Consider the following 23,455-nt stretch of genomic DNA (forward strand, 5'->3'; position numbering starts at 1 on the left):
TAGCATTTAAGGGGCCTTGAAATGGTCTTCCCTTCAGACTTTATTATTCTCTACTACATTTATAATATAAACCAGGTTATAGAATTTGAGAAACCTTGGAGGGCCTTGCTGGCTAAGTTGGTTAAGTGTCCAACTCTTGGTTTTAGCTCAGGTCATGATCTCACTGTCATGAGCTCAGGCTCCATGTGGGGCTCTGTGTCCAGTGCATAGTCTGCTTCAGATTCTCTTTTCCTCTCCCTCTGCTCACTCTCTGTTTCAAATAATTAAAAAAATAAAATCTTAAAAAAAAGAATTAGAAAAACCTCAATTCAAGGTCAGCACTTCAGCTTTTTGTCCTTTTGTCTTTGAGCAATTCTACCTAAATTTTCTTTTTTTTAATAATAAATTTATTTTTTATTGGTGTTTGATTTGCCAACATACAGAATAACACCCAGTGCTCGTCCCGTCAAGTGCCCCCCTCAGTGCCCGTCACCCATTCACCCCCACCCCCGCCCTCCTCCCCTTCCACCACCCCTAGTTTGTTTCCCAGAGTTAGGAGTCTTCCATGTTCTGTCTCCCTTTCTGATATTTCCCACATACTTCTTCTCCCTTCCCTTCTATTCCCTTTCACTATTATTTATATTCCCCAAATGAATGAGAACATATAATGTTTGTCCTTCTCCGATTGACTCATTTCACTCAGCATAATACCCTCCAGTTCCATCCACGTTGAAGCAAATGGTGGGGATTTGTCATTTCTAATGGCTGAGGAATATTCCATTGTATACATAAACCGCATCTTCTTTATCCATTCATTTTCGATGGACACCGAGGCTCCTTCCACAGTTTGGCTATTGTGGACATTGCTGCTAGAAACATCAGGGTGCAGGTGTCCTGGCGTTTCATTGCATCTGAATCTTTGGGGTAAATCCCCAACAGTGCAATTGCTGGGTCGTAGGGCAGGTCTATTTTTAACTCTTTGAGGAACCTCCACACAGTTTTCCAGAGTGGCTGCACCAGTTCACATTCCCACCAACAGTGTAAGAGGGTTCCCTTTTCTCCGCAACCTCTCCAACATTTGTTGTTTCCTGCCTTGTTAATTTTCCCCATTCTCACTGGTGTGAGGTGGGATCTCATTGTGGTTTTGATATGTATTTCCCTGATGGCAAGTGATGCAGAGCATTTTCTCATGTGCATGTTGGCCATGTCTATGTCTTCCTCTGTGAGATTTCTGTTCATGTCTCTTGCCCATTTCATGATTGGATTGTTTGTTTCTTTGCTGTTGAGTTTAGTAAGTTCTTTATAGATCTTGGAAACTAGCCCTTTATCTGATACATCATTTGCAAATATCTTCTCCCATTCTGTAGGTTGTCTTTTAGTTTTGCTGACTGTATCCTTTGCTGTGCAAAAGCTTCTTATCTTGATGAAGTCCCAATAGTTCATTTTTGCTTTTGTTTCTTTTGCCTTCCTGGATGTATCTTGCAAGAAGTTACTGTGGCCGAGTTCAAAAAGGGTGTTGCCTGTGTTCTCCTCTAGGATTTTGATGGAATCTTGTCTCACATTTAGATCTTTCATCCATTTTGAGTTTATCTTTGTGTATAGTGAAAGAGAGTGGTCTAGTTTCATTCTTGTGCATGTGGATGTCCAATTTTCCCAGCACCATTTATTGAAGAGACTGTCTTTCTTCCAATGGATAGTCTTTCCTCCTTTATCGAATATTAGTTGACCATAAAGTTGAGGGTCCACTTCTGGGTTCTCTATTCTGTTCCATTGATCTATGTGTCTGTTTTTGTGCCAGCCGTCTTGATGATCACAGCTTTGTAGTACAACCTGAAATCTGGCATTGTGATGCCCCCAGCTATGGTTTTCTTTTTTAAAATTCCCCTGGCTATTCGGGGTCTTTTCTGATTCCACACAAATCTTAAAATAATTTGTTCTAACTCTCTGAAGAAAGTCCATGGTATTTTGATAGGGATTGCATTAAACATGTAAATTGCCCTGGGTAACATTGACATTTTCACAATATTAATTCTGCCAATCCATGATCATGGAATATTTTTCCATCTCTTTGTGTCTTCCTCAATTTCTTTCAGAAGTGTTCTGTAGTTTTTAGGGTATAGATCCTTTACCTCTTTGGTTAGGTTTATTCCTTCTACCTAAATTTTCTTTATGTTATGAACTAGGAAGTCATTAGGGCTAACGGATTTGTCCAGATTAATAATGAATATTATTATTATTATCTTTAATAATGAATATTAGAACTAATGATCAAATTCTGTTTGAATTCTTGTCCATATACACAATTAACTCTAATGTATTGAATATGTTAGAAATAAAATATACTTTACAGGTATTCTAACTACATATAAAAATTTCATGTGTTTGAGAACAACAAGTATATATTTTATTTAAACACTATGTAATTAGTGAGATTGCTGCCTTTTAGTTCTGGTTATGTTTTAGACCAACCACTTTTATCCCTAAATTTTTTGGTTTGCAAGCATAAGTAGATACTTTTTATTTCTTTCTCCCAGGGGTAGTCTAAGTAAGATGTCAATCACATGCATAAGGTGTAGTGATCATTTATGAAAGGAATCTTAAGAGAACATTTAACTTAGTGCCAAATTCAGGGAAGGAGAGCCCACAGCTTCTTTTAATAAGTTTTATTTTATTAATGACTTTTGCTGAAAGAAAAATGTTTCTTCATGGAATTCTGAGAAAATTTCTTTGGACTCTATTGTTTCAGAACACCTTCATAAAAAACCAAGTAGCTGAAATTATAGCTGAAAAATAGATGTAGCTGAAATTTTGAGCCTAATTTTCATATAGGAGAATAATCTAATGGCTTGGGATGGGGGTTTTGATTTCATTTGCATTCTAGGAGGCAGTATAGTGTAAATTAAGTTAGCTCTGGGTTTAAATTCCAGCTCTGCCACTTAATAATGTGTGACTTTGGCCAAATAATTTAACTTTTTGAATTTCAATACCTTTTTCATAAGGTCATTTAAGGCTTAAATGATACCCATGTAGAGAGGACCTAACTCAATCCTAAATATCTTACAGAAACTCAGTAAATATTGGTGGTGTCCATTTTTTCTGTGTTTACATGTTGGCAAACAGGAATGTTGATAAAGAGTAAGAGAGGAATCATTTCTTCTTTCCCCAGGAATGTATTCCCTGGCACTAATGAGAATGATACATCTCTCTAAATACTTACTTTACCAATAGTTAATAACTTATAATAAAGTGATTTGCCTCTTTGCTTTTATATAATTTGACCTTTAAAAAAAAGACTCTTAGATTTGTATATGTATTGAATATATATAAAATGTCACAAAAGATAGTCTTAAAATTTGAAGGAAATAATTATGAAGATCATCTGGTCCTTTTTGTTTCTTGGGGCAGTATTCCCGTCCAGGAACTTCTCGATCTAGACATGTATCAGTGCTCTGCCTGAATAGTTTTACAGATTGTGGTCTCACTTCCTCTTAAGACAGTAAACAACTTTGTTCTGCTGTCTGTGGGAACCATATCTTAGTCATTTTTTATCCCATAGGATAGTACGTACCCAACTCAAAATAGGATTTTATTTATTTATTTTTTTTAATATTTTATTTATTTATTTAGGATAGTCACAGAGAGAGAGAGAGAGGCAGAGACACAGGCAGAGGGAGAAGCAGGCTCCATGCACCGGGAGCCTGACGTGGGATTCGATCCCGGGTCTCCAGGATCGCGCCCTGGGCCAAAGGCAGGCGCCAAACCGCTGCGCCACCCAGGGATCCCTAGGATTTTATTTAATGAATAGCTGAGGTTCAGATTTTTTTAAAGTACTTTTATATTTTTTTCATATATAAACTTTAAAATTTAGTCAACATGTTTTATTACTCCTGGTCAAAAATTAATTTTTTCAACTGTATTGACAAAATTAAATAAGGAACATTGATTTATATTTCTGCATGATATCACTTATTATGTAATCTAGAAATGAATAGCTTATTCCAAGGAGAGAGTTAAAAATTAAATACTATTTACATCACTTTCATTCAGTTCTTTGGAGCATAATCTATTTCTGAAGGTTGAAAACAATATATTTTAAAAAATATCTTATACTTTATTTTGCAGTGTCTTTTGCACTCATTGTCTGTAATGTTAATGCTCCACTTCACTGACTCATCAGACTGGACAAAAACAACCAACATCCAGCTATCTGATATTTAAGAAGATCATCCAAAACCTAATAATAATAAGGAAAAATGGAAAATAGAAGGACAAATATATGCCATCCAAACACTAACTAAAAGAAAGCTATTGTAGTTATAGTAACAGTAAATCAAAAGTTAAGGGAAAAAAGCATAAATAGATATAAATGGAGTTACTTCATAATGATAAAGGTTCAGTTAACCTAGAAGCTATAACAATTCTAAATGTATGTTCACATTTCCTGTGATTTTTAAACTTGTGTATTTTATTACTCCAATTTTTAATTGAATGCTCTCTTCCCAATTTCATGCTATCAGCAAATTTTTAAAAAACATTTTTCTTCATAATTTGTATTCAGCTGATTTCTTACATAAAATAAATGACTCCCTTATTTATACTAATCCCTGTAGCAATTTGTGCTTATAGATTCTTGTATTATTCAGTAGTCTTTATGTCTGTTCCTGTCCGACTAAGGAACAAGGGTATTGGCTAATAGTCTTGAAAGATATTTGATACTAAATTATATAAAACTACCATACATAAGAACATAATTGCAGTGGATGATATAGTTTACAATCCATCTCTTTAGAATTCTATTTCTTAGATCTTGAATGTGTCTATGAGAAGTTAAAAACAGGTTGTCCATAGAAGTAGCTATGTATTTTGATTCCAACTACCTTGCCTTTCATTTTTGCTTCTTGTGCCTTATTATTGCATTTTGGCTTATGAATAATAGGTACTTGTTAGAATGTTTACATCTGCATAAGTTTCCCAGGTACTTATTCTTCAGAGTGAAGGAGCAATCTTTTAGGAGTTCACATAACAATGTGGAAGACATTACCATATATCTTACTACATATCTTGACACAGTATCCATTCCTATTCATTGATGCAAGAAACATCTACCAGGTTCTAGTCTTTGATAAGCCTTATTAGCAAAAGTATACTAAAATTGTATTTGTTTTATTGAACAGAGTAATGAATTCTCACCTACTTTTTTTTTTCTTTCCTAAGAAATCCGAGCATTTGATTCATTTCATATAATGGGGGAGAGGGAGAGCATTTCCCAAAGAAACATAGGCATTGTGTTAATTATAAAATGAATTAATGGAAGTCTTTAAATTTTTCAGGATGAGAGAGACCCAGAGAAGGAAGACGAACTGGAACTGAAAAGAGGTCTTTTATACAGAGACTCTGCCTACGACAGTGACCCAGAGTATAGGTATGAGCCAGATTAATGCAGTGTGTAGAGACCTTTCTCACAGTTGGCATAAATATAACCTGCCTTTTAATGTGTTGGATTTGTGGGAAATTTAGACTCAATTTAATCATTATTATTTATTTATGTTTAACAGTATAAAATCCTATTAAAATACTTTAATGATTACATTACTGCAACTTTTCCGTGAAAACAAATATAGTCAATTAAGAGTGATACTTTTCATTTTACTTAAGATTTATGGTGTATTTATCCTGCAAACCCAACATCTCCAGGGCATATTTATTCTCATTCAAACAACAGTTTACATAATTTTAGACCATGAGCAACCTTTTTTGTTTTTACTAACATAAGAAAAACTGTTCTTATAGCCTAACATTTTAGTAATAATGTTAGTAATAACAAAATTTTTGCAAGATTATGCTAGCAAGTGTCATGAAGATTTTTTTTAAGATTTTATTTATTTATTCATGAGAGTATGTACACAGAGAGAAAGAAAGGCAGAGACACAGGCAGAGGGAGAAGCAGGCTCCTCACAGGGAGCCTGATGTGGGACTTGATCCCAGGTCTCCAGGTCACGCACTGGATTGAAGGCGGCACTAAACCACTGAGCCACCTGGGCTGCCCGATGAAGATTTTTAAAAGCTCTGTGTCAGTTGCCGTAGAAGGTGGTATTAAAAGCTGAATGTAAATTGTGAGTTTATGTAACTAAGGTTCTCTGAATCCTTTGGTGCTATACCACTGATGACCACATGGCTTCTACCTTCTTCCTGAGTTTCTGGAAAAACAAGTATAAGAAAAAAAGCTCCAGATAATGGAATATGTTTTATTGCTAATTTGAGTTTTGGCCTGAAGTTTCTGATCTTTACCCTGGTAAGTTAGGCTAGATATCCTGTGAACATGTGAGAACTTCTTTTGCCGCTTACACAGAGTATAAATGTCAACTCATCTCCCAAAGCTACTGCTTTGCAACCAACAGGCAACCTTGGCCTCTCATTAAGGGAAGTAAGGGAAGTAGCATATTACAGGTGAATTTGTAGAAGCAAAAAAAAAAAAAAAAGAGAAGAATTTGTAGAAGCAATCCAGCCAGGAAAAAGGAGATCCAAGAAAGTCCACCCCTTGAAGAATTACCTTTTATTATTATTTACTTAAAACTCTATTCTCCAGATTGCTACTATATGGATTGACATTTCAATTTTGGTTCTTAATCCATATAGTTAATTCTAATTGGGTAAGAATGAATAGGATTGATAAAGGAAAGTGTCTGTTTTTTGTACTTCTGTATGCATAATAATGACCTGAGTTGCATCTTAAAAATACAGATTTAGTTTTCCTATGCCCTTGGGTTCTAAATCTTTACCTATAGGTAGAGACCTAGAAACCTGCATTTTAAGAAATATCATGAATGCTCCTAATGTAGCTAGTGTAAGAACCACATTTTGAAAAGCACTGTTACCAAGCAATGTTAATGGCTAAGCTTTTGATTACCTGAGATTATTTTGGCACCTCTCAAGTAAGAGTTAAGCAGAGTATCAGAAAAGTTCTGCTTACACATTTTTAAAGATTTTTTTATATTCCTTGTCACTTCTCTTATGTACATATTCAGACTGATAGAACCAAGTGGTCAGGCCTTCAAGACCTTTTATAAGAGTATATTTGATATTAGCTCCAGAAACTACTGAAATGATCAGAATATTATTTTATCCCTAAGTCATATTATATATTAGGCCAAGGAGTCCCTCTCCTACTTTCCATCTCAAAGATGAGAGAACCTGCCCTCAAAGTGATCACCCATTTGCTTAAGGCTTCCATCAGCAGAAATCAAGAGATTTGGGATCTTTGCTTAATATCACCCCTCTGCAGACACACATTGACACAGAGGTCCTGAAGAAATCTGCATGGACTCCTGGAATGGCTGAGTGATGAGCTTAGCAAATCTTCTCTTCCCCCAAGCAACAACTAGATAGAATTGTCAAAAACAAAAATTTTTAGGACTTTGAAAATTAACCAAAGGCATATAACAAATTGAGAAGCATTTCTCAAGAAAGTCTACTGAGCCTTAATAAGGGCAATAAGGAACCTAGGGCGTTTTGCCTGGAACTCCCCATACCCAGCTCCTTAGGGCAGTCATGCTAAAAGACTGGGCAGCTCTGCTGACAGAGGAGGCTGACTATATGGATCAGAGCATGGGAAATCCCATGTGCATGGAGATGAATAGAGACAATAATGATCCCACTGGCAAAGTAAGAGAAGACTGAGGTCTCACTACTTGTTGGGACAGACAGCAAAGATCCAGGGACCAGCTACCCAAAGTTGGTCTTGATAAAGTTGTACTTATCCCTGGTAGTCTGGAACATTATGTGTATGTGTAAGGTTGTAAATATGTTCAGGAGAAACTAGAGAGGGCCTTTGGAAGCCACTAGTCCATGGCTGAATGTGAGGCCTTGTGAAAGCAGAAAGTAATATCCAGGACAGACTTGTAAACTGGATAAACTTTGAATGTATATTCCAAGGCACACATAGATCCATTAGCAAAAGATGGAAAAAGCCTTTCTGACCAGTCATTTGCTCGTCACCAACCTATGCTGACTCAGGAGCAGCCCCTATGAGTCCAAGCTTAAAAGTAGAAACAATATTTTTCTAAAAAAGAAAAGGAGTAAGAGACACCAGAAACTATACAGGACAAGGAAAACAGACTTAAAGTATTAGTCTAGGCAGGACACTAAACAAATAATCAAAAACAAAGCCCTGGTAAGGTCAAAATGTGCAGCTTTTGTCTAAAATATTGTTTTTTGACAAAAAATTATGAGATATACAAGAAATAGGAAAATCTAACCAATACAATTGAAGAATGAATTACTATAAACTGTCTCTGAAGAGGCTCAGATATTGGATTTAGCAGCTATGTTCAAAGAACTAAAAGAAATCCTGTTCAAAGAATTAAAAGGATATAAAATGGCAGTGACTCATCAAAGAATATCAATATTTTCCTTAAAGATTATGCCCAGGACTCAGTATTTTATCTTATTTTTTTAAAGATTTATTTATTTATGATAGACATAGAGAGAGAGAGGCAGAGACACAGGCAGAGGGAGAAGCAGGCTCCATGCCGGGAGCCCAACGTGGGACTCGATCCCGGGTCTCCAGGATCAGGCCCTGGGCCAAAGGCAGGCGCTAAACCGCTGAGCCACCCAGGGATCCCCAGTATTTTATCTTATGATCGAGATATGCATTGTGCTTATCATCCATGGAATATAGCAGAGATTCAGTGTTTTCTGTAGAAAGAGCAGAATGGGAAATTGAAGTGCCCGTTTACTGTATGCATTAGCCTATACATTCTAGCCTATACATGGAAGTCCTATGTCATCCATCATCTTTGAGTATAAAATTCATTTGGAAGAAATTTCTTATCAGAGAGTTGTTAAGTAACCTTTTACTTCAAGTACTTTGGGATTAGGAGCTAGATTTTGGAAAGAAACTACTACCTAGGCTGACTTCCTTCTCATATTGCCTATCTTTTAGAAAATTTTAGGGTGCCTGGGCAGCTCAGTTGGTTGAGCATCTGCCTTAGGCTCAGGTCATGATCTCGGGACTTAATATTGACTCCTAGGATCAAGCCCCACATCCAGCAGAGGATGGCTGGGGCTGGATGGCAGGCTGCTCAGCAGGGAGCCTGCTTTTCCTTCTCTGCACTACCTCATGCTCTTTCTCACTATCTCTCTCAAATTCTTAAAAAAAAAAAAAAAAAAAGAAAGAAAGGAAAATTCTAGACATTTGCAGTGGTAGCCTTATCAGTTCTCAGAGTGCTGAGATACTTTTTAGTACCTGCTATGTGTATTTCAAATTTCTTCAGTTTTCAGGATGTTTAAATTTCTCCATACTGTTGTGTACTTTTGACATAACTACTTTATTGGAATGTTAGTCCTAATTAAAAACCATATATGAGTGATGCTTCATACAGATGGGAACTGGTCACAAAAAGAAGTAAGGATAAAAATAATTTTAAGTTCATTATTAGAATGTGAATTGACCTTTTAAGACTATTGTGCCTAAAATTTTTAACCAAATCTTTTATGGAACTATTCAGATAAACTATTTTCTATTTACTTATGCATATTTTTCAGATTACTAACAGTAGAAATATGCTCAATATAATGTTTTAATTGTGAAATTATTTGTAACAGAACTGAGTAATTTAAATTTTGACTATATATGTTTTTAAGTTTTTACATATTCCAGAATAGTTAACATACAATGTTATCTTAAGTTTCAAGTGTACAGTATAGCGATTCAGTAATTCCATGCATCACCTGGTGCTCATCACAACAAGTGCTCTCCTTAATCCCCATCACCTTTTTCACCCATCCCTCACCTCTGCCCCTCTGGTACCTAGCAGTTGACTATATATTTTTGAATAACAACAGGCTTGACTATAGTTTTCATCTCTTCCCTCTGGGGCACTATCTGATTAATCTGATGAATCTACTAAGATGTAGTAAATAGCCAAAAGGCTGTCTTTAATATTAACAAATTGAAGAAAAAAAATCTAAATAATGTAATGTAATACATGTAATGTATTACATGTAATCTAAATAATGTAAATAATATACAGACTTAAAATCTCTCAAATAACTAAAAATAAGCCTTCATTTTTAAGTGAGAAAAATGTTGGTTCATTCTAATTAGAATTCATGGGATCTTGAGTTATTAACTCAAGTATCATAAAATCCTTTTTCATTAAATACTTAAGATTTAATTTTTCTTTTTAAAAAATGTTTGTCTAGAAGGTATATTGATATTCAGAAATACTGAGGGTGCTGCACATTTATGTGATTTTTCAAAGTGTTGTAAAACTTGCAGTTTAGGAGTCTAGAAAAGTCTCTGATGATTAGGACAGGGCAGTGTTGTATTCATTTTTTTTTTGTATTCATTTTTTAAGACAAAAATATGACCTTGGTAATTAGACTTAATATTGACTCTAGGGCAGGGTGCCTGGGTGGCTCAGTGGTTGAGCAACTGCCTTCAGCTCAGGTCATGATCCTGGGGTCCTGGGATCAAGTTCCACATTGGGCTCCCTGCAGGGAGTCTGCTTCTCCCTCTGCCTTTGTCTCTGCGTCTCTCTTTGTGTCTCTCGTGAATCAATAAAATCTTAAAAAAAAAAAATTGGCTCCACGGCATTGTCCAATGTTCAACTTGTTGCCCCCTTAAAGAATACTACTAAGCAGCCAGAATGGTTTTATGACTAGCAAGTCATGGTAGACTAATTTAATTTTTAAAATAGATTATAAGAAAGTGATACATTAAATATAACTTTTAGTAAGAATTGTGATTTTATAACATTGTCAGCAAACAAGTAGGCAATTATGGTCTGAACTAGATAGTGTTAAATGGACTGCTGTTTGGATGATGACACATATGAGATTATTTACAGCAATCCCAAGTTAGGTTCAAGAGCCACAATAAGTACTAGTTCATGATATTATGCTTGAACTGTAGTTGTGTGAGCTGCTTTAGTGATAACTGCTTTTAGGAGTAAAAAATATGTTTATTATTTTTTAACCAGGGCAAAACATGAAAATACTCCTGAAGTATTATTACAGCTGTACTCTACATTATTTCAGGTTTATATCTAGTTATCTTTATTTGAAGTATGAGAGGGAAGTCAGAAAAGAATAATAAAACAAATGAGATGTTCTTTGTGTATATGATAACAATATTGTTTAACTTGCATTCGTAAAACTGGAGGGATGACTTAAAATACCAGTTTAAAATACTATTTTTTGTGTTTAAATAAAGACTGCTTGTCCCCTATACACATATATTTTTTTTCATGGAATGCTCTTCTTTTTTTTTTAAATAAAATAATTTTTATTGGTGTTCAATTTACCAACATACAGAATAACACCCAGTGCTCATCCCATCAAGTGTCCCCCTCAGTGCCCGTCACCCACTCACCCCCACTCCCCGCCCTCCTCCCCTTCCAACACCCCTAGTTCATTTCCCAGAGTTAGGAGTCTTTATGTTCTGTCTCCCTTTCTGATATTTCCCACACATTTCTTCTCCCTTCCCTTATTAAAAATATACATATATGAGACTAAGGAGACTTTTAAAGTAATCTTGATTCAATTTCCCACCCAGAGTAGGAATCCCTTCCATGTCCTCCCATTGTCGGCTCATTATTCCCTCCAAGATAAAATTCTGTTTGAGTTCTAACAGTTAAATCTTACTTTAGTCTTACCTCTCCAGATATACCTGGTATTTCATGATACTCCAAACTGTTTCATGCCTTGATTCTGTTAGAATATGATGCTATGTGTAGCATAGCATGTAGATTCTGTTAGAATATGATGCTATGTGGAGACAGATAACTTCTGTCTTCTTGTTTATCTAGTAACTGCCTACTTATTCTCTAGGACTAAGCTCAAGTTTTTCCCTCATGACCTCAACAGACCGTTAGGTGTTTTCTCCTTTATCCTGCCACTTTCTCTCATATATTTCATTTCAATTACATTTTTCTCTTGTAACAATTTCGTTATGTGTCTATCTTGCCATCTTCTATTAAATGTGAGCTCCTTGAAGGCACAGATATGTTACTTAACTTTGTTTTTGATTGCTCATTAAGGTCTTTGACATGTATAATAGGAGCTCAATTTAGAAAAATAGTTCACATATTAAAATTGGGTTCTTTATTAATACTGATCAGTTATATTGCTAAAATTATTTTATTTAAGTAAACTCATATTTTGTGATATTTAATAACATGTTTAGATAAGAAAACATGTTTAGATAAGTGATCAAGAGAGGAATTAATAATCACGAAAGCTGTTAGACTTTATTTGTTGTTAGTGGCTCACTTCTACATATTCTTAGTCATAGAAGAGAAATAAATGGCCTATAAGTAACCAGTGTTCAGTAAATTTCTTTGAATATACTTCTTTTAATGTTTACTATATAGTTTCTGCTGATAGGAAAAGAAGATAAATGACCAGATGCAGTTTTCTTCCCTAAGCTTTTTTTTTTTTTTTTTCCCCTGTAGAAGACAAGTCTCTGATTCTGTGCTTTCTAAAGTATAGACCAATGACCAATGACCTCAGCATCACCCTGGTACTTGTTAGAAATCCAAATTCTTTGACTCTCCCTCAGTAACTCTGGAGGGTGAGACTCAATAACCTGAGTTGTAATAAGCCTTCCAGATGCATATTATAATTTGAGAACTATTGCTATTATTTATCAGTAAATTTTTATGTCTTTAATGACGTTATCTTTATATGGTATCTTTATTTTATTAATTTATTCATGAGAGAGAGAGAGGCAGAGACACAGGCAGAGGGAGAAGCAGGCTCCTTGCAGGGAGCCCAATGTGGGACTTGATCCCAGATTCTGGGATCATGCCCTGGGCCGAAAGGAGACGCTCAACCACTGAGCTGCCCAGGCGTCCCATTATATGGTATCTTTAAAGATACAAGATACTTTTCAGATTTTATTAAACCATAATATATACTCTTCCTATTATCTGTTCTGAACTCCAAGACTTTTGAATGCTTCCATTCCTACTTTTCATCCATCCATCCAGTGCTCTAAAAGCACACATCACATCCTCAAAACTATTCTATGTGTTTGGTCATTCAAAATTTTGGTTAATAGAAACCTTTATTGAGTATTATGGAAAGGAATTTGTCTCTTGTATTATATAAGCATCTTTAATTATATTGTCTCTTAGATCACAGTTTTAAAATATAGAATATGTATCATCATCTTTAAAGTCACTTTCAACTCTGGTTCTTTGAGTACAAATGGCAAGTGGCCAATTTTTTTTTTTTCCAGATATCTAATTCTTTTTTTTTTTTTTAATTTATTTTTTATTGGTGTTCAATTTACTAACATACAGAATAACCCCCAGTGCCCGTCACCCATTCACTCCCACCCCCCGCCCTCCTCCCCTTCTACCACCCCTAGTTCGTTTCCCAGAGTTAGCAGTCTTTACGTTCTGTCTCCCTTTCTGATATTTCCCACACATTTCTTCTCCCTTCCCTTATATTCCCTTTCACTATTATTTATATTCCCCAAATGAATGAGAACATATAATGTTTGTCCTTCTCCGACTGACTTACTTCACTCAGCATAATACCCTCCAGTTCCATCCACGTTGAAGCAAATGGTGGGGATTTGTCATTTCTAATAGCTGAGTAATATTCCATTGTATACATAAACCACATCTTCTTTATCCATTCATCTTTCGTTGGACACCGAGGCTCCTTCCACAGTTTGGCTATCGTGGCCATTGCTGCTATAAACATCGGGGTGCAGGTGTCCCAGCGTTTCATTGCATTTGTATCTTTGGGGTAAATCCCCAACAGTGCAATTGCTGGGTCGTAGGGCAGGTATATTTTTAACTGTTTGAGGAACCTCCACACAGTTTTCCAGAGTGGCTGCACCAGTTCACATTCCCACCAACAGTGTAAGAGGGTTCCCTTTTCTCCGCATCCTCTCCAACATTTGTTGTTTCCTGCCTTGTTAATTTTCCCCATTCTCACTGGTGTGAGGTGGTATCTCATTGTAGTTTTGATTTGTATTTCCCTGATGGCAAGTGATGCAGAACATTTTCTCATATGCATGTTGGCCATGTCTATGTCTTCCTCTGTGAGATTTCTGTTCATGTCTTTTGAAGTGGCCAATTTTATAATTCTCATGGCCTTCCAGTTATTTCTTAGAATTAATATCTGTGGGTAGCGTATCCATCTTACCTTCTGACCTCTTTTACAAATGAGTATCACCTTATAGACACTATTTTGTCTGAAGACTATGTATAGAGTAGTATATGCTTGGTCTTCATTTGACACTAATATAGGAAATATAGGGGTTTCAAGTGAGTTTATTCTTTTCTAAGCAAAAAATTAATAATGTCCTTTTTCTCCTAGTTCATGCTAAATTGCCTAAGACCTTCCTCTTCTTTGCATATATGCTAGGCCTTATCAATACTTAGAATTTGAAACTGTCCAGTTCTTGGATATTATCCTAGTCTGTTCTTTTTTGTCTTTTTTTCTTAATAGCATTATCATAAATGCAGTATATCCCTACTTAAGTAGCAAGTATAAGTTAATTAAAGCAAAATTCACTGCATTAATAAAATACAATCCCTTAAAAGTAAACATTTTAATGGTATATGGCATTTATGCAGTATTTTGTAGAGCTTAGTAGGAATTCACAAAGTGCTTTGAATAAATGAATGCTGGAGATATTCATGGTAAAATAGAAAAGTTTAATTTTTAAAAGCCTATTACTATAATAAAACATTTTAGTATCACTTACAGTAATGAGAAATCAGAATTGACTTAATATGTTCACAGTTCATTAGAGAGCTAATGCTTTCATGTCTGGAAGTAAATAACATTTTTTTAGGATTCTGATACTCTTTGTACCTATCTGTGGGCCATATTAGGACCTGTTCTGTGTTCACATCTCTGTTTTGCAATTCAGGCTTCCAGGCTGAACTAATTTCCAAATTCTCTCCAGAGAATTACAGTATTGTTTACTAAGTTGAAAAATTTTGCAATTTTAAATGGAAATTAACTCACTGCCAAATTTTACAAGACCTAAAAGCATTAGAATGTGTGTTTTGGCCACTTTAGCTCTTCTTTACCTTCTTTACCTCTTACCAGGTTCACATTTGCCTCTAAAAAGCTTTCTGAATTTTATTTATTCATTCCAAGCCACTGAGGTGATACTATTTAAGGCATCTTTGAGACATGAAAAAAATGTATAATGGAATTAAAGCAGTAGCAAATCTATGCCAGATAACATCAAATATACTAATTGATGATAGAAGTGACAATTTTGCTTACAATCTTAGAAGAAATCTATACAATGATTTTTAAAGTTAGCAGCCCTGCTGTTGCTTACCTCTTTGAGAGCTGGGTGGTGGTTTGTGTGTTAGAAATTCAAACTACTGTTGAGTAGGTTTATCATAGTAGAACCAGCCTAGCAACTAAACAAAATGTAAAATTCAGAAAAGAACATTATTACCTGGCCATCAGCATATAGTAAAGTTGATGATTGTGGACAAGGAGATAGGGACAAACTTGTGTTTTATGGAATTTTAATTGGTTCATGACTTCTTGCAAAAAACAAATAAAGTACAACCAACCAAGCAAAACACAACATAGTGGGATCCCTAAAGTAGTATGAGGGAACACAAGCAAGTGTGGGGACCTCGGCTGGTAGATATGGTTGTGGAGTCATGAAAGATGTAGAAATGTTTCTATTAATATATTTGTATAAATGTTTCTATTTGTCAGTGTGTGAATCATTTGACTCAAAATGTCCAAAAAAAATGTTGTAAGTGACAACAGGAGTTAGGCTTGTGAAAAAAATGTATGAAATCATAAATTGTAGTCAGTGGCCAGACTATATTTTCAGCAAAGCTAATGAAAGAAATGTGGTAATTATATCAAAACAATAGCACTGAGACTTAGCTAAGGCCTTTTGAAAAATTTTAAATATTATACTGACATTATTAGAAATTGTCTTAATTATGGACAAGACAGAAGTAATGATAACCATATTTTAAAACACCTTTGTTATCCTAGAGACTATACCATTTTCAAAATTTTCCAGAATAAAAGAGGCAGTGCCAAGTGTAAAGAAAGTTTGACACGATCTAGTAAATATTACTAGAAAATATGAGGTAAAATTTCATTTTGGCAACGCCATCAGGAAGTAGAAAGACCAGTTGTCATGGTTCATTTGTCATGGTTCACAGAAGTGAGTTTTTGAAAACATACAACATATATTAATTGTAACAGAGGAATATATTTAAGTTTTGTGCATCCGAAATTGTAATAATAATGATAATAATAAATGAATATGCATTTACTCACTATCCATTTTAATAGACCATTATCCATACCTCCAAAGTCACCTTATGCTCCTAACCAATTGCATCTCTTTCTATAAAGATAGCTGTTAACATAGTTTTCTATTAATCTTTTTTTCTTTATAGTTATACCACACATGAATCTATCCTTTAGCAATAAGTTGTTTTATTTTCCTTGTTTTAAACTTTATATAAATGTAATTATAACTGTGTATTGTTTGAAATTTGCTTCTCCCCCCCTCAGTTGGTTTTTTAGTTTCACCCACATTGATGCATGTGGCTATAGATCATTAATTTTCCTTGCTGCATATATACCATTGTATGCCCATAACATTGTATACATATCTGATCTAATGTAGATGAATATTTAAGTTGCTTCTAGTTCTTAGCTTTATTACAGGGAGTGTTGTTATGAACATGTCTGTACATGTCACTTGGTAGACATGTGCAAGAATTTTGCTGGCATACCTAAGAGTTGGATTACTGGCTTGAAATTGCATGTTCAACCTTGTTGGGTCATGCCAAAATGAGTGTATAAATGTTCTCATGACTTTACATCCTCATGGACACCATGTCAAGCTCTAAGAATGATAACCCAGCTACTCCATGCCTTTTTTCATGGTCTCTTTTATTGTGTTCAGCTGATAGATTGAGTTCAGGTCAAATACCAAATTTTCCTTAGATATACAGCCCTAAGAGTACCTGTTTTACAGTTGACAGTAGAGGTAACATCATTAGACTAAGTCAAGGAAGAAATTATCTGTTTGAAGTGAGATTCCAAATGTACGTTTAAAATATTTGTGACATTTAATAACCAGAACATAAAGTTTTATATGGCACAAATTTTGTAAGTTCTAACATGCCTGAGTCTTCATTATAACAAGTAGTTAATTTATTGAAGTAGGTCAAATATTTATTTAAAAAATAAAAGTCAGGGATCCCTGGGTGGCGCAGCGGTTTGGCGCCTGCCTTTGACCCAGGGCGCGATCCTGGAGACCCGGGATCGAATCCCACATCAGGCTCCCGGTGCATGGAGCCTGCTTCTCCCTCTGCCTATGTCTCTGCCTCTCTCTCTCTCTCTGTGACTATCATAAATAAATAAAAAATTAAAAAAAAAAATTAAAAAAAAAATAAATAAATAAAAGTCAGTCCTTGAAAAAGATAACATTTTATTTCTAGCAAATGATATATTAAGCCCAGAACTTAACGTTTATGATAGTAAAATTGTAACTTTGGTATGTTTTTAAAAGTACTATCAAACCTTCAAAAAGAGTTGCCTGGGCAGCCCAGGTGGTTCAGCGGTTTAGAGCCGCCTTCAACCCAGGGCCTTATCCTGGAGCCCTGGGATCAAGTCCCGCGTCGGGCTCCCTGCATGAAGCCTGCCTCTCCCTCTGCCTATGTCTCTGCCTCTCTCTCTCTCTCTCTCTCTCGAATAAATAAATAAATAAAATCTTTAAAAAAAAACAAACAAAAAAAAAACCAAAAAGAGTTGCCTTTTCTTCTCTATTCTCATTATAATTAACCTAGTGCTGGTCTATTTCACAGCTTCCTTTCTCCATGGTTTTTTTTTTTTGAAGACCCTCAAAATTGGATCCCTGTCACTTCAAATACAGACTTTTCTGCCTTGTTTTCCATTTTCCAGAAGTGCTATGAAGCACTTCAGGTGAATTTCCTAATCGCCTTTGAGGACAGTAGCAGTATGCTATAGTGGAAGGGGCCTCAGGGCCATGGACGTGGGATCTCATTCTCTTCTGCCAGCTGCTAGCTGAGTGGTCAGAGACAAGTCCCTTGACTTCACTGAGCCTCAGTTTCCACAGCTATCAACTTCAGAGTGTCCTCAGATTTTTAGATAAATATAAAGTACCTAGTAGTTTAGTGTCCCATGGTAAATAACTTCAGTGTGCAGAGTAAGCACTGTACTATGCACTTTACACATATGTCTTTGATTTTTAAAATAATACTGCAAAAAATACAGCAGAGGAAGCTGAGACTTGGGATGATTAAATAAATTGCCCCCATCCCATAACTTATAAAGGATTGAGCCATTATCCAGTTCCAGGTCTGCCTGACTTCGGAGGCCCAGTGCTCTCGTGACTGGCCATCCCACAGCGTCTGCACTCGGCTTTTACTACATTATTTCTCCCCTCTGAATTCTTTGTAACTCTGTCTCTCTTGCACATTTTTCATTTTATTGTTTTGTAATAGTTTCATACAAATAGGGTCACTCTTGAAGACACAGACCTTTTTGTCTTTTATTTCTCACAGCCTAGAGTATCACACACCCATAGAGTACTCAGTAAATATTTGATTACCTCTCACTGAGTTTCACCAGTTTAATATTTTATATCCTTTTTTATAGCTCATTTCAGCGGCCACGTGGCACTCTCCATTTGGATGATGGTGAATACTGGTCCAACAGGGCAGCCTCTTATAAAGGAAAATCCCACCGACCCGTCTTTGAGAACAGCATGGACAAGATATACAGGAACTTATACAAAAAGGCCTGTAGTTCCGTTTCTCATACACAGGAAAGCTTCTGATACCATCCATGATAAACTGTATGGGTGTCTGTGTCAACTTCTCAATGAAAACGTTTGATGTGATCAATATCTGTATTCTTTTTTTTTTTTTTTAACAGGTGGTTCTGAGTACCGTAGTTAGAAGTGAATAAGTTCATTGCTTCAAATGGTAAATTATTCTAGGCAGTCTTCTTTTTTTAATCACAGGAGAGAGTGCTCTGTTCTCAAAGTCAGAGCTCTACATCACAATTACAACTTCCAATCTGATTATGAGAATGATGTTCAGCCACACTTCTCAGGTCTCCTACAAATCCAACAATAGATTCTCTCTAGAAATGGTCTTCTGCTTTAACCACTTTGCGATTTTCTTTTAATCTGGTTATTTTGTCTAAGATTTATATTAACTCCCTTTTCTTGGTAATGAGCAAAAAGATATACTGTACAGAAATGAATTTCCTAAGTTTAAACCCTGTTTTAGCTGGTATTTTCTCATTTCTCCCCCCTAAAAAAGACTATTTGCACTTCTTAGCTAGTAAGATCTAGTTTTCTTTTTAAAGTTTATATATAGTCATTCACTTCCTCTTCTCTAAAAGAACTAAGTTACCTACAATTCAGTTAGCTAGAAATAGCAGTGGCCAATGTATGACCCAAAATGTAAAAAACTGATTTTTAAAAATAGAATTCTTTATGTGATTTTCTTTTAAGGCCATACCTTTTGGTGCAACCAGAATCAGAAAATAGCTTTTATTAGTAAGCATGTAGAGACTCCAATTTTAAACTCTTTAGAGTTTTCATAAGTACAGAATGGCTCAGGAAAGTAGTATCTTTACTTAAAAGACACTGGGAACCATAAAGGAGAGTAAAATATTAAACAGAACATATTGTCCTGGGAAGTCTGGTAATTGATAAAATTAGCTTTTCTCCACCCTCCATACACACACCTGCGAGGCCAGTGAGTCTTTGAAGATATGAAGAAATCGGTTACCTCATATTTACCAGAATAAGTGGAGGGAAAGCAGAGAATAGAAAATCAGTAAACTTGGCTTACAAGGTTGAAGAGTTGACTACAAGGTACTGTTCTCTCATTGACTCCACCTTTGGTTAACTGTAGTTATGATTTAAAAGGGGAAGAAAGTGGGACTCCATTTAAGTTGAAATTCACATGTAAAATTGAGTGACTTGTTTTTGTATTAGGAGAAAATATATAATACCTGTTATCTAATAATAGGATTTTTAAACTTCATGTTAAGAGTGTTCTAGTATGGCCATCTGTGATGTGTTGGAAAGTGCATCAAAGAAAGGGGCCAAGAGGCTTTGGCTTTAGTTCCATCTGGCCGTTTTCCAGCTGACTCTCTTTAATTCTCTGGGCCTTACTTTCCTCAGCTATCAAATGAAGAGAATAAAGTGGATCAGCATTTCCCAAACCATGTTCTGTGGACCTCTGTTCTGAGAGATGGCTGTAGGAATGTAGATACAGGTATTTCATTAGTCATATAAGTTGAGGAAAATCTATGCACTAGACTCGCACTCCCTGACTTAGAGAGTCATAGGTAGGATGGCGGGAACCAAAGGTAGTGCTACTGATACTGGAACAGCGGTTCCAAACTGGAGCTGTCCAAGCACACTACTGTTCTAGTCATAGTAAACACTACCCTTTTGGAGGCACTAGAAATCCTAGCATAAACCTGTTTGGCTATAGCATCTGGTCTGGAGTCTGACACATAGTTAGTTCTCATTAAATAGTTTTTGAATTAGCCTGAGACTTCCTAAAGTAAGTGTGTAGCAGTACTTGTCATTATGGCGATCCTCCCCCCTCCCACTCACCCCCTCAGCTACCCGCACTTCTTTCAGATGTGCAGTCTGTCCTCAGGTCCCTGACACCAAGCAGGGAAATGGTATACACGCGATCACTGAGTTACTCCCTAGCTATAAGCTGTAGGATGATGTTTTGTACAATGGGTATTTAAAAGTCAACATTGACTAATGCTTTTGGGTTTTTTAACAAAAAATATCGTCAGTGAAACTTAGCATGTTTTGGTTTTGTTTTTGTTTTACATGTGGAAACAAATGAAAAATTGTTCCATTTAAAAGATCCTGCTTGGTAAAATAACAAATAATGAACTTCAAAGAAAATTTCACTGTCCTAGGAAATCTCCTGAGTGAATAAGTACATCAAAAATTATCTATTACACCTATAACTTATATCTGCCATTGGCTATACAAAGGCCACAAAAAAAAAAAAAGGTCTCAAAGGGGAACTTCAGAATATGATATTCTAAAAGACATTTTTGCTATGGATTACGTTTGACTTCTCTCTGAAGGATCAGGTGTGAATTTCCATATATGTTGTGTCTTGGCTTAGTGTCTATTTCCATTCCCGGGGGGGGGGGGGGGAGTGGTCTTTGTTGCTGTCCCTAACTACTACTATGACCCTTTAAATTTGAATAGTTGTCTTTTCTCATTGTAAGAAGCAGAAAGTTGTAGTTGTTTATTTCTTTAGCCTTTTAAAAATATTTCTTATAATCTAGTAATATTCATTGGACGTAGTATGAAAGATAAATTGATCTTCCTTTTAAGGTATTTTCCTTTAAATAAAAAAAGTCACCTGGGAATTTCAGGAAAGAAGATGTCAATTCAACTGAGATAAAAGAGGTGTGTGTTTGGACAGAGTGAGGTCTGCATGGTCCCACTACTAGTTATACAACCTTGTTCAAGTCATGTATCATCCTTCTTGGAGCTCAGTTTTTTTATCTGTTAGGTGATGAAGGGGTTAATTTAGAAGGGACTTTTAATGTTCCAACACTTCTATAATTGTGTAATTGATTAACATGGAAGATAAACCAGTTCTAAGCAGCAGAGTTATATTGTAACTTGAAAGATTAAGCCCCTGATTAAAAATCTAGAGCAGAAAGAGCATTCTCATTATTGTGTTCTTTTTCCAATAATAGCTTTATTGACATATAATTCAGATACTATAAAGTTTACCCTTTAAAAAGTATACAATTGCATGGTTTTTAGTAAATTCGCAGAGTTGTGCAGCTATTACCACTAGCTAATTGTAAAATATATCATGACTCCAGAAAGAAATCCTGAACCCATTAGCAATCACTCCCCATTCCCTTCTGTCCTCACCTCCTGGCAATCAGTAATCTGCTTTCTGTCTCTGTCCTCTTCTGCCTTTTCATATAAATGGAATCATACCATATGTGACCTTTTGTGTCTGGCTCCCTTGACTTAGCATAATGTTTTCATGGTTCATCTATGTTGTAATGCGTGTCAGTATTTCATTCCTTTGATCATTAAATAATAGTCATAATGCAGCTGCACAACACTCAGTTGATGAGCATTTTTACTATTCTCACTTTCGGGACATTATGGAACGCACTGGCATGAACATTTGTGTATGAGTTTTTGTGAGGACATATCTTTTCATTTCTCTCATTTGTAAACCTAGAAGTGGAATTGCTGAGTCATGCAGAAACTATGTTTGACATTTTGAGGAACAGCCAAATTGTTTTCCAAAGTGACTCCACCATTTTACAATTTTTGTGTGTTTTTTAAAATTTTACCTTAATCTTAGGCTAGTTACACATTCAAAGCATTCATCTACCCATTTGTCACATATTTATTGAGCACTGTGTTTGATGTGTATAAATTTGTTAAATGTACCTTCCCACAAGTGTGAAGAGTCTATTGAAAAAAGACAAATTACAATGTATTTCAACATTTACAGTGGTTTAGTAAACTTCTACAGTAGAAGACTACAAAAATGGGGATAGGGCATTCTAGCTTGGTGCAGAACTTGCAAAAGGATGAAAATGGGGCAGGGGGGAGAGCATGATTGTTCAGGAAACTCCCAAGTGCTTTTCACTGGAGATGGTCTGCAGGGATGCAAAAGCTTTGGGAGGATATGTTGAGTGCAGTAAGAGAACTGCAAAGAGAATGACAGGCCTGGAGCAGCACTGGTGAAAGAGGTGACCTTTGAGCTGGACACTGAAAGATGGGAATGACTTTTGAGAATAGGAAAGCAACATGGAATAAACTAAATATCGATCAGATTTTATGAGGGTGAAGGTGGGATAGAGGGAAATATCTACTAATCAGTTAAAAATAAAGATCTAGAACTTGGGAGAACTCAAAAGTAGAAAGTGGATTTTTGAAATCAGATAAAAATAATGAAGTGAGAGAATTCTTGTCCTAATTTGTACATGACCATAATAGGTGCCTGACATGAGTGAACCTACAGCAGTGGCATTTTTTCCTATTGTTGAGGCGCTGGTGGTTAACATGTTAGAAGGCTACCCTTTTAGAAATTAGGAAAAATAATAGAATTATATTTCTTTTATAATTAGGAAAAATAGCTAAAAGTTCATGTGCATAATGAGATAAGAGAGGAAACCCAGCTTTCTCTTAGGAGTTATTATGAGTGATACACTTAGTTTAATAATGTAAAATATCTTAGACAACCAGAACTGGTGAATATTCATCCATTTAATAAGTATCATTGAAGATTTACTCTGTTCCAGGCAATCTGCACAGCACTGACTGATCAACCAGAAATAAACAAAAACACAGTTCCTGACCCGAGTTTGTGGGAGGAAACTGACATTTACTTATTACAGTAAGAGAAATACTATAATAGATGATAGAAATGGTATAAAGATG

At 35.6% G+C, this 23,455-nt stretch overlaps 1 protein-coding gene across 2 annotated transcripts in view; it reads left to right on the plus strand.

The window, feature by feature from the left end:
- The window catches only part of SPATA6 (spermatogenesis associated 6), a 146,648-nt gene extending 125,615 nt beyond the window's left edge, over nucleotides 1-21,033 (plus strand). For both annotated transcript variants that reach the window (XM_038558105.1, XM_038558106.1), the window contains exons 12-13: nucleotides 5,310-5,401; nucleotides 18,631-21,033. In XM_038558105.1, the coding sequence (XP_038414033.1) occupies nucleotides 5,310-5,401; nucleotides 18,631-18,811 (273 nt within the window). In that variant the 3' untranslated portion in view covers nucleotides 18,812-21,033. The remainder of the gene's footprint in view (nucleotides 1-5,309; nucleotides 5,402-18,630) is intronic.
- The last annotated feature ends 2,422 nt before the right edge of the window (nucleotides 21,034-23,455 follow it).

This window comes from Canis lupus, chromosome 15, assembly GCF_011100685.1.
Source record: "Canis lupus familiaris isolate Mischka breed German Shepherd chromosome 15, alternate assembly UU_Cfam_GSD_1.0, whole genome shotgun sequence".
Classification (NCBI taxonomy): Eukaryota; Metazoa; Chordata; class Mammalia; order Carnivora; family Canidae; genus Canis; species Canis lupus.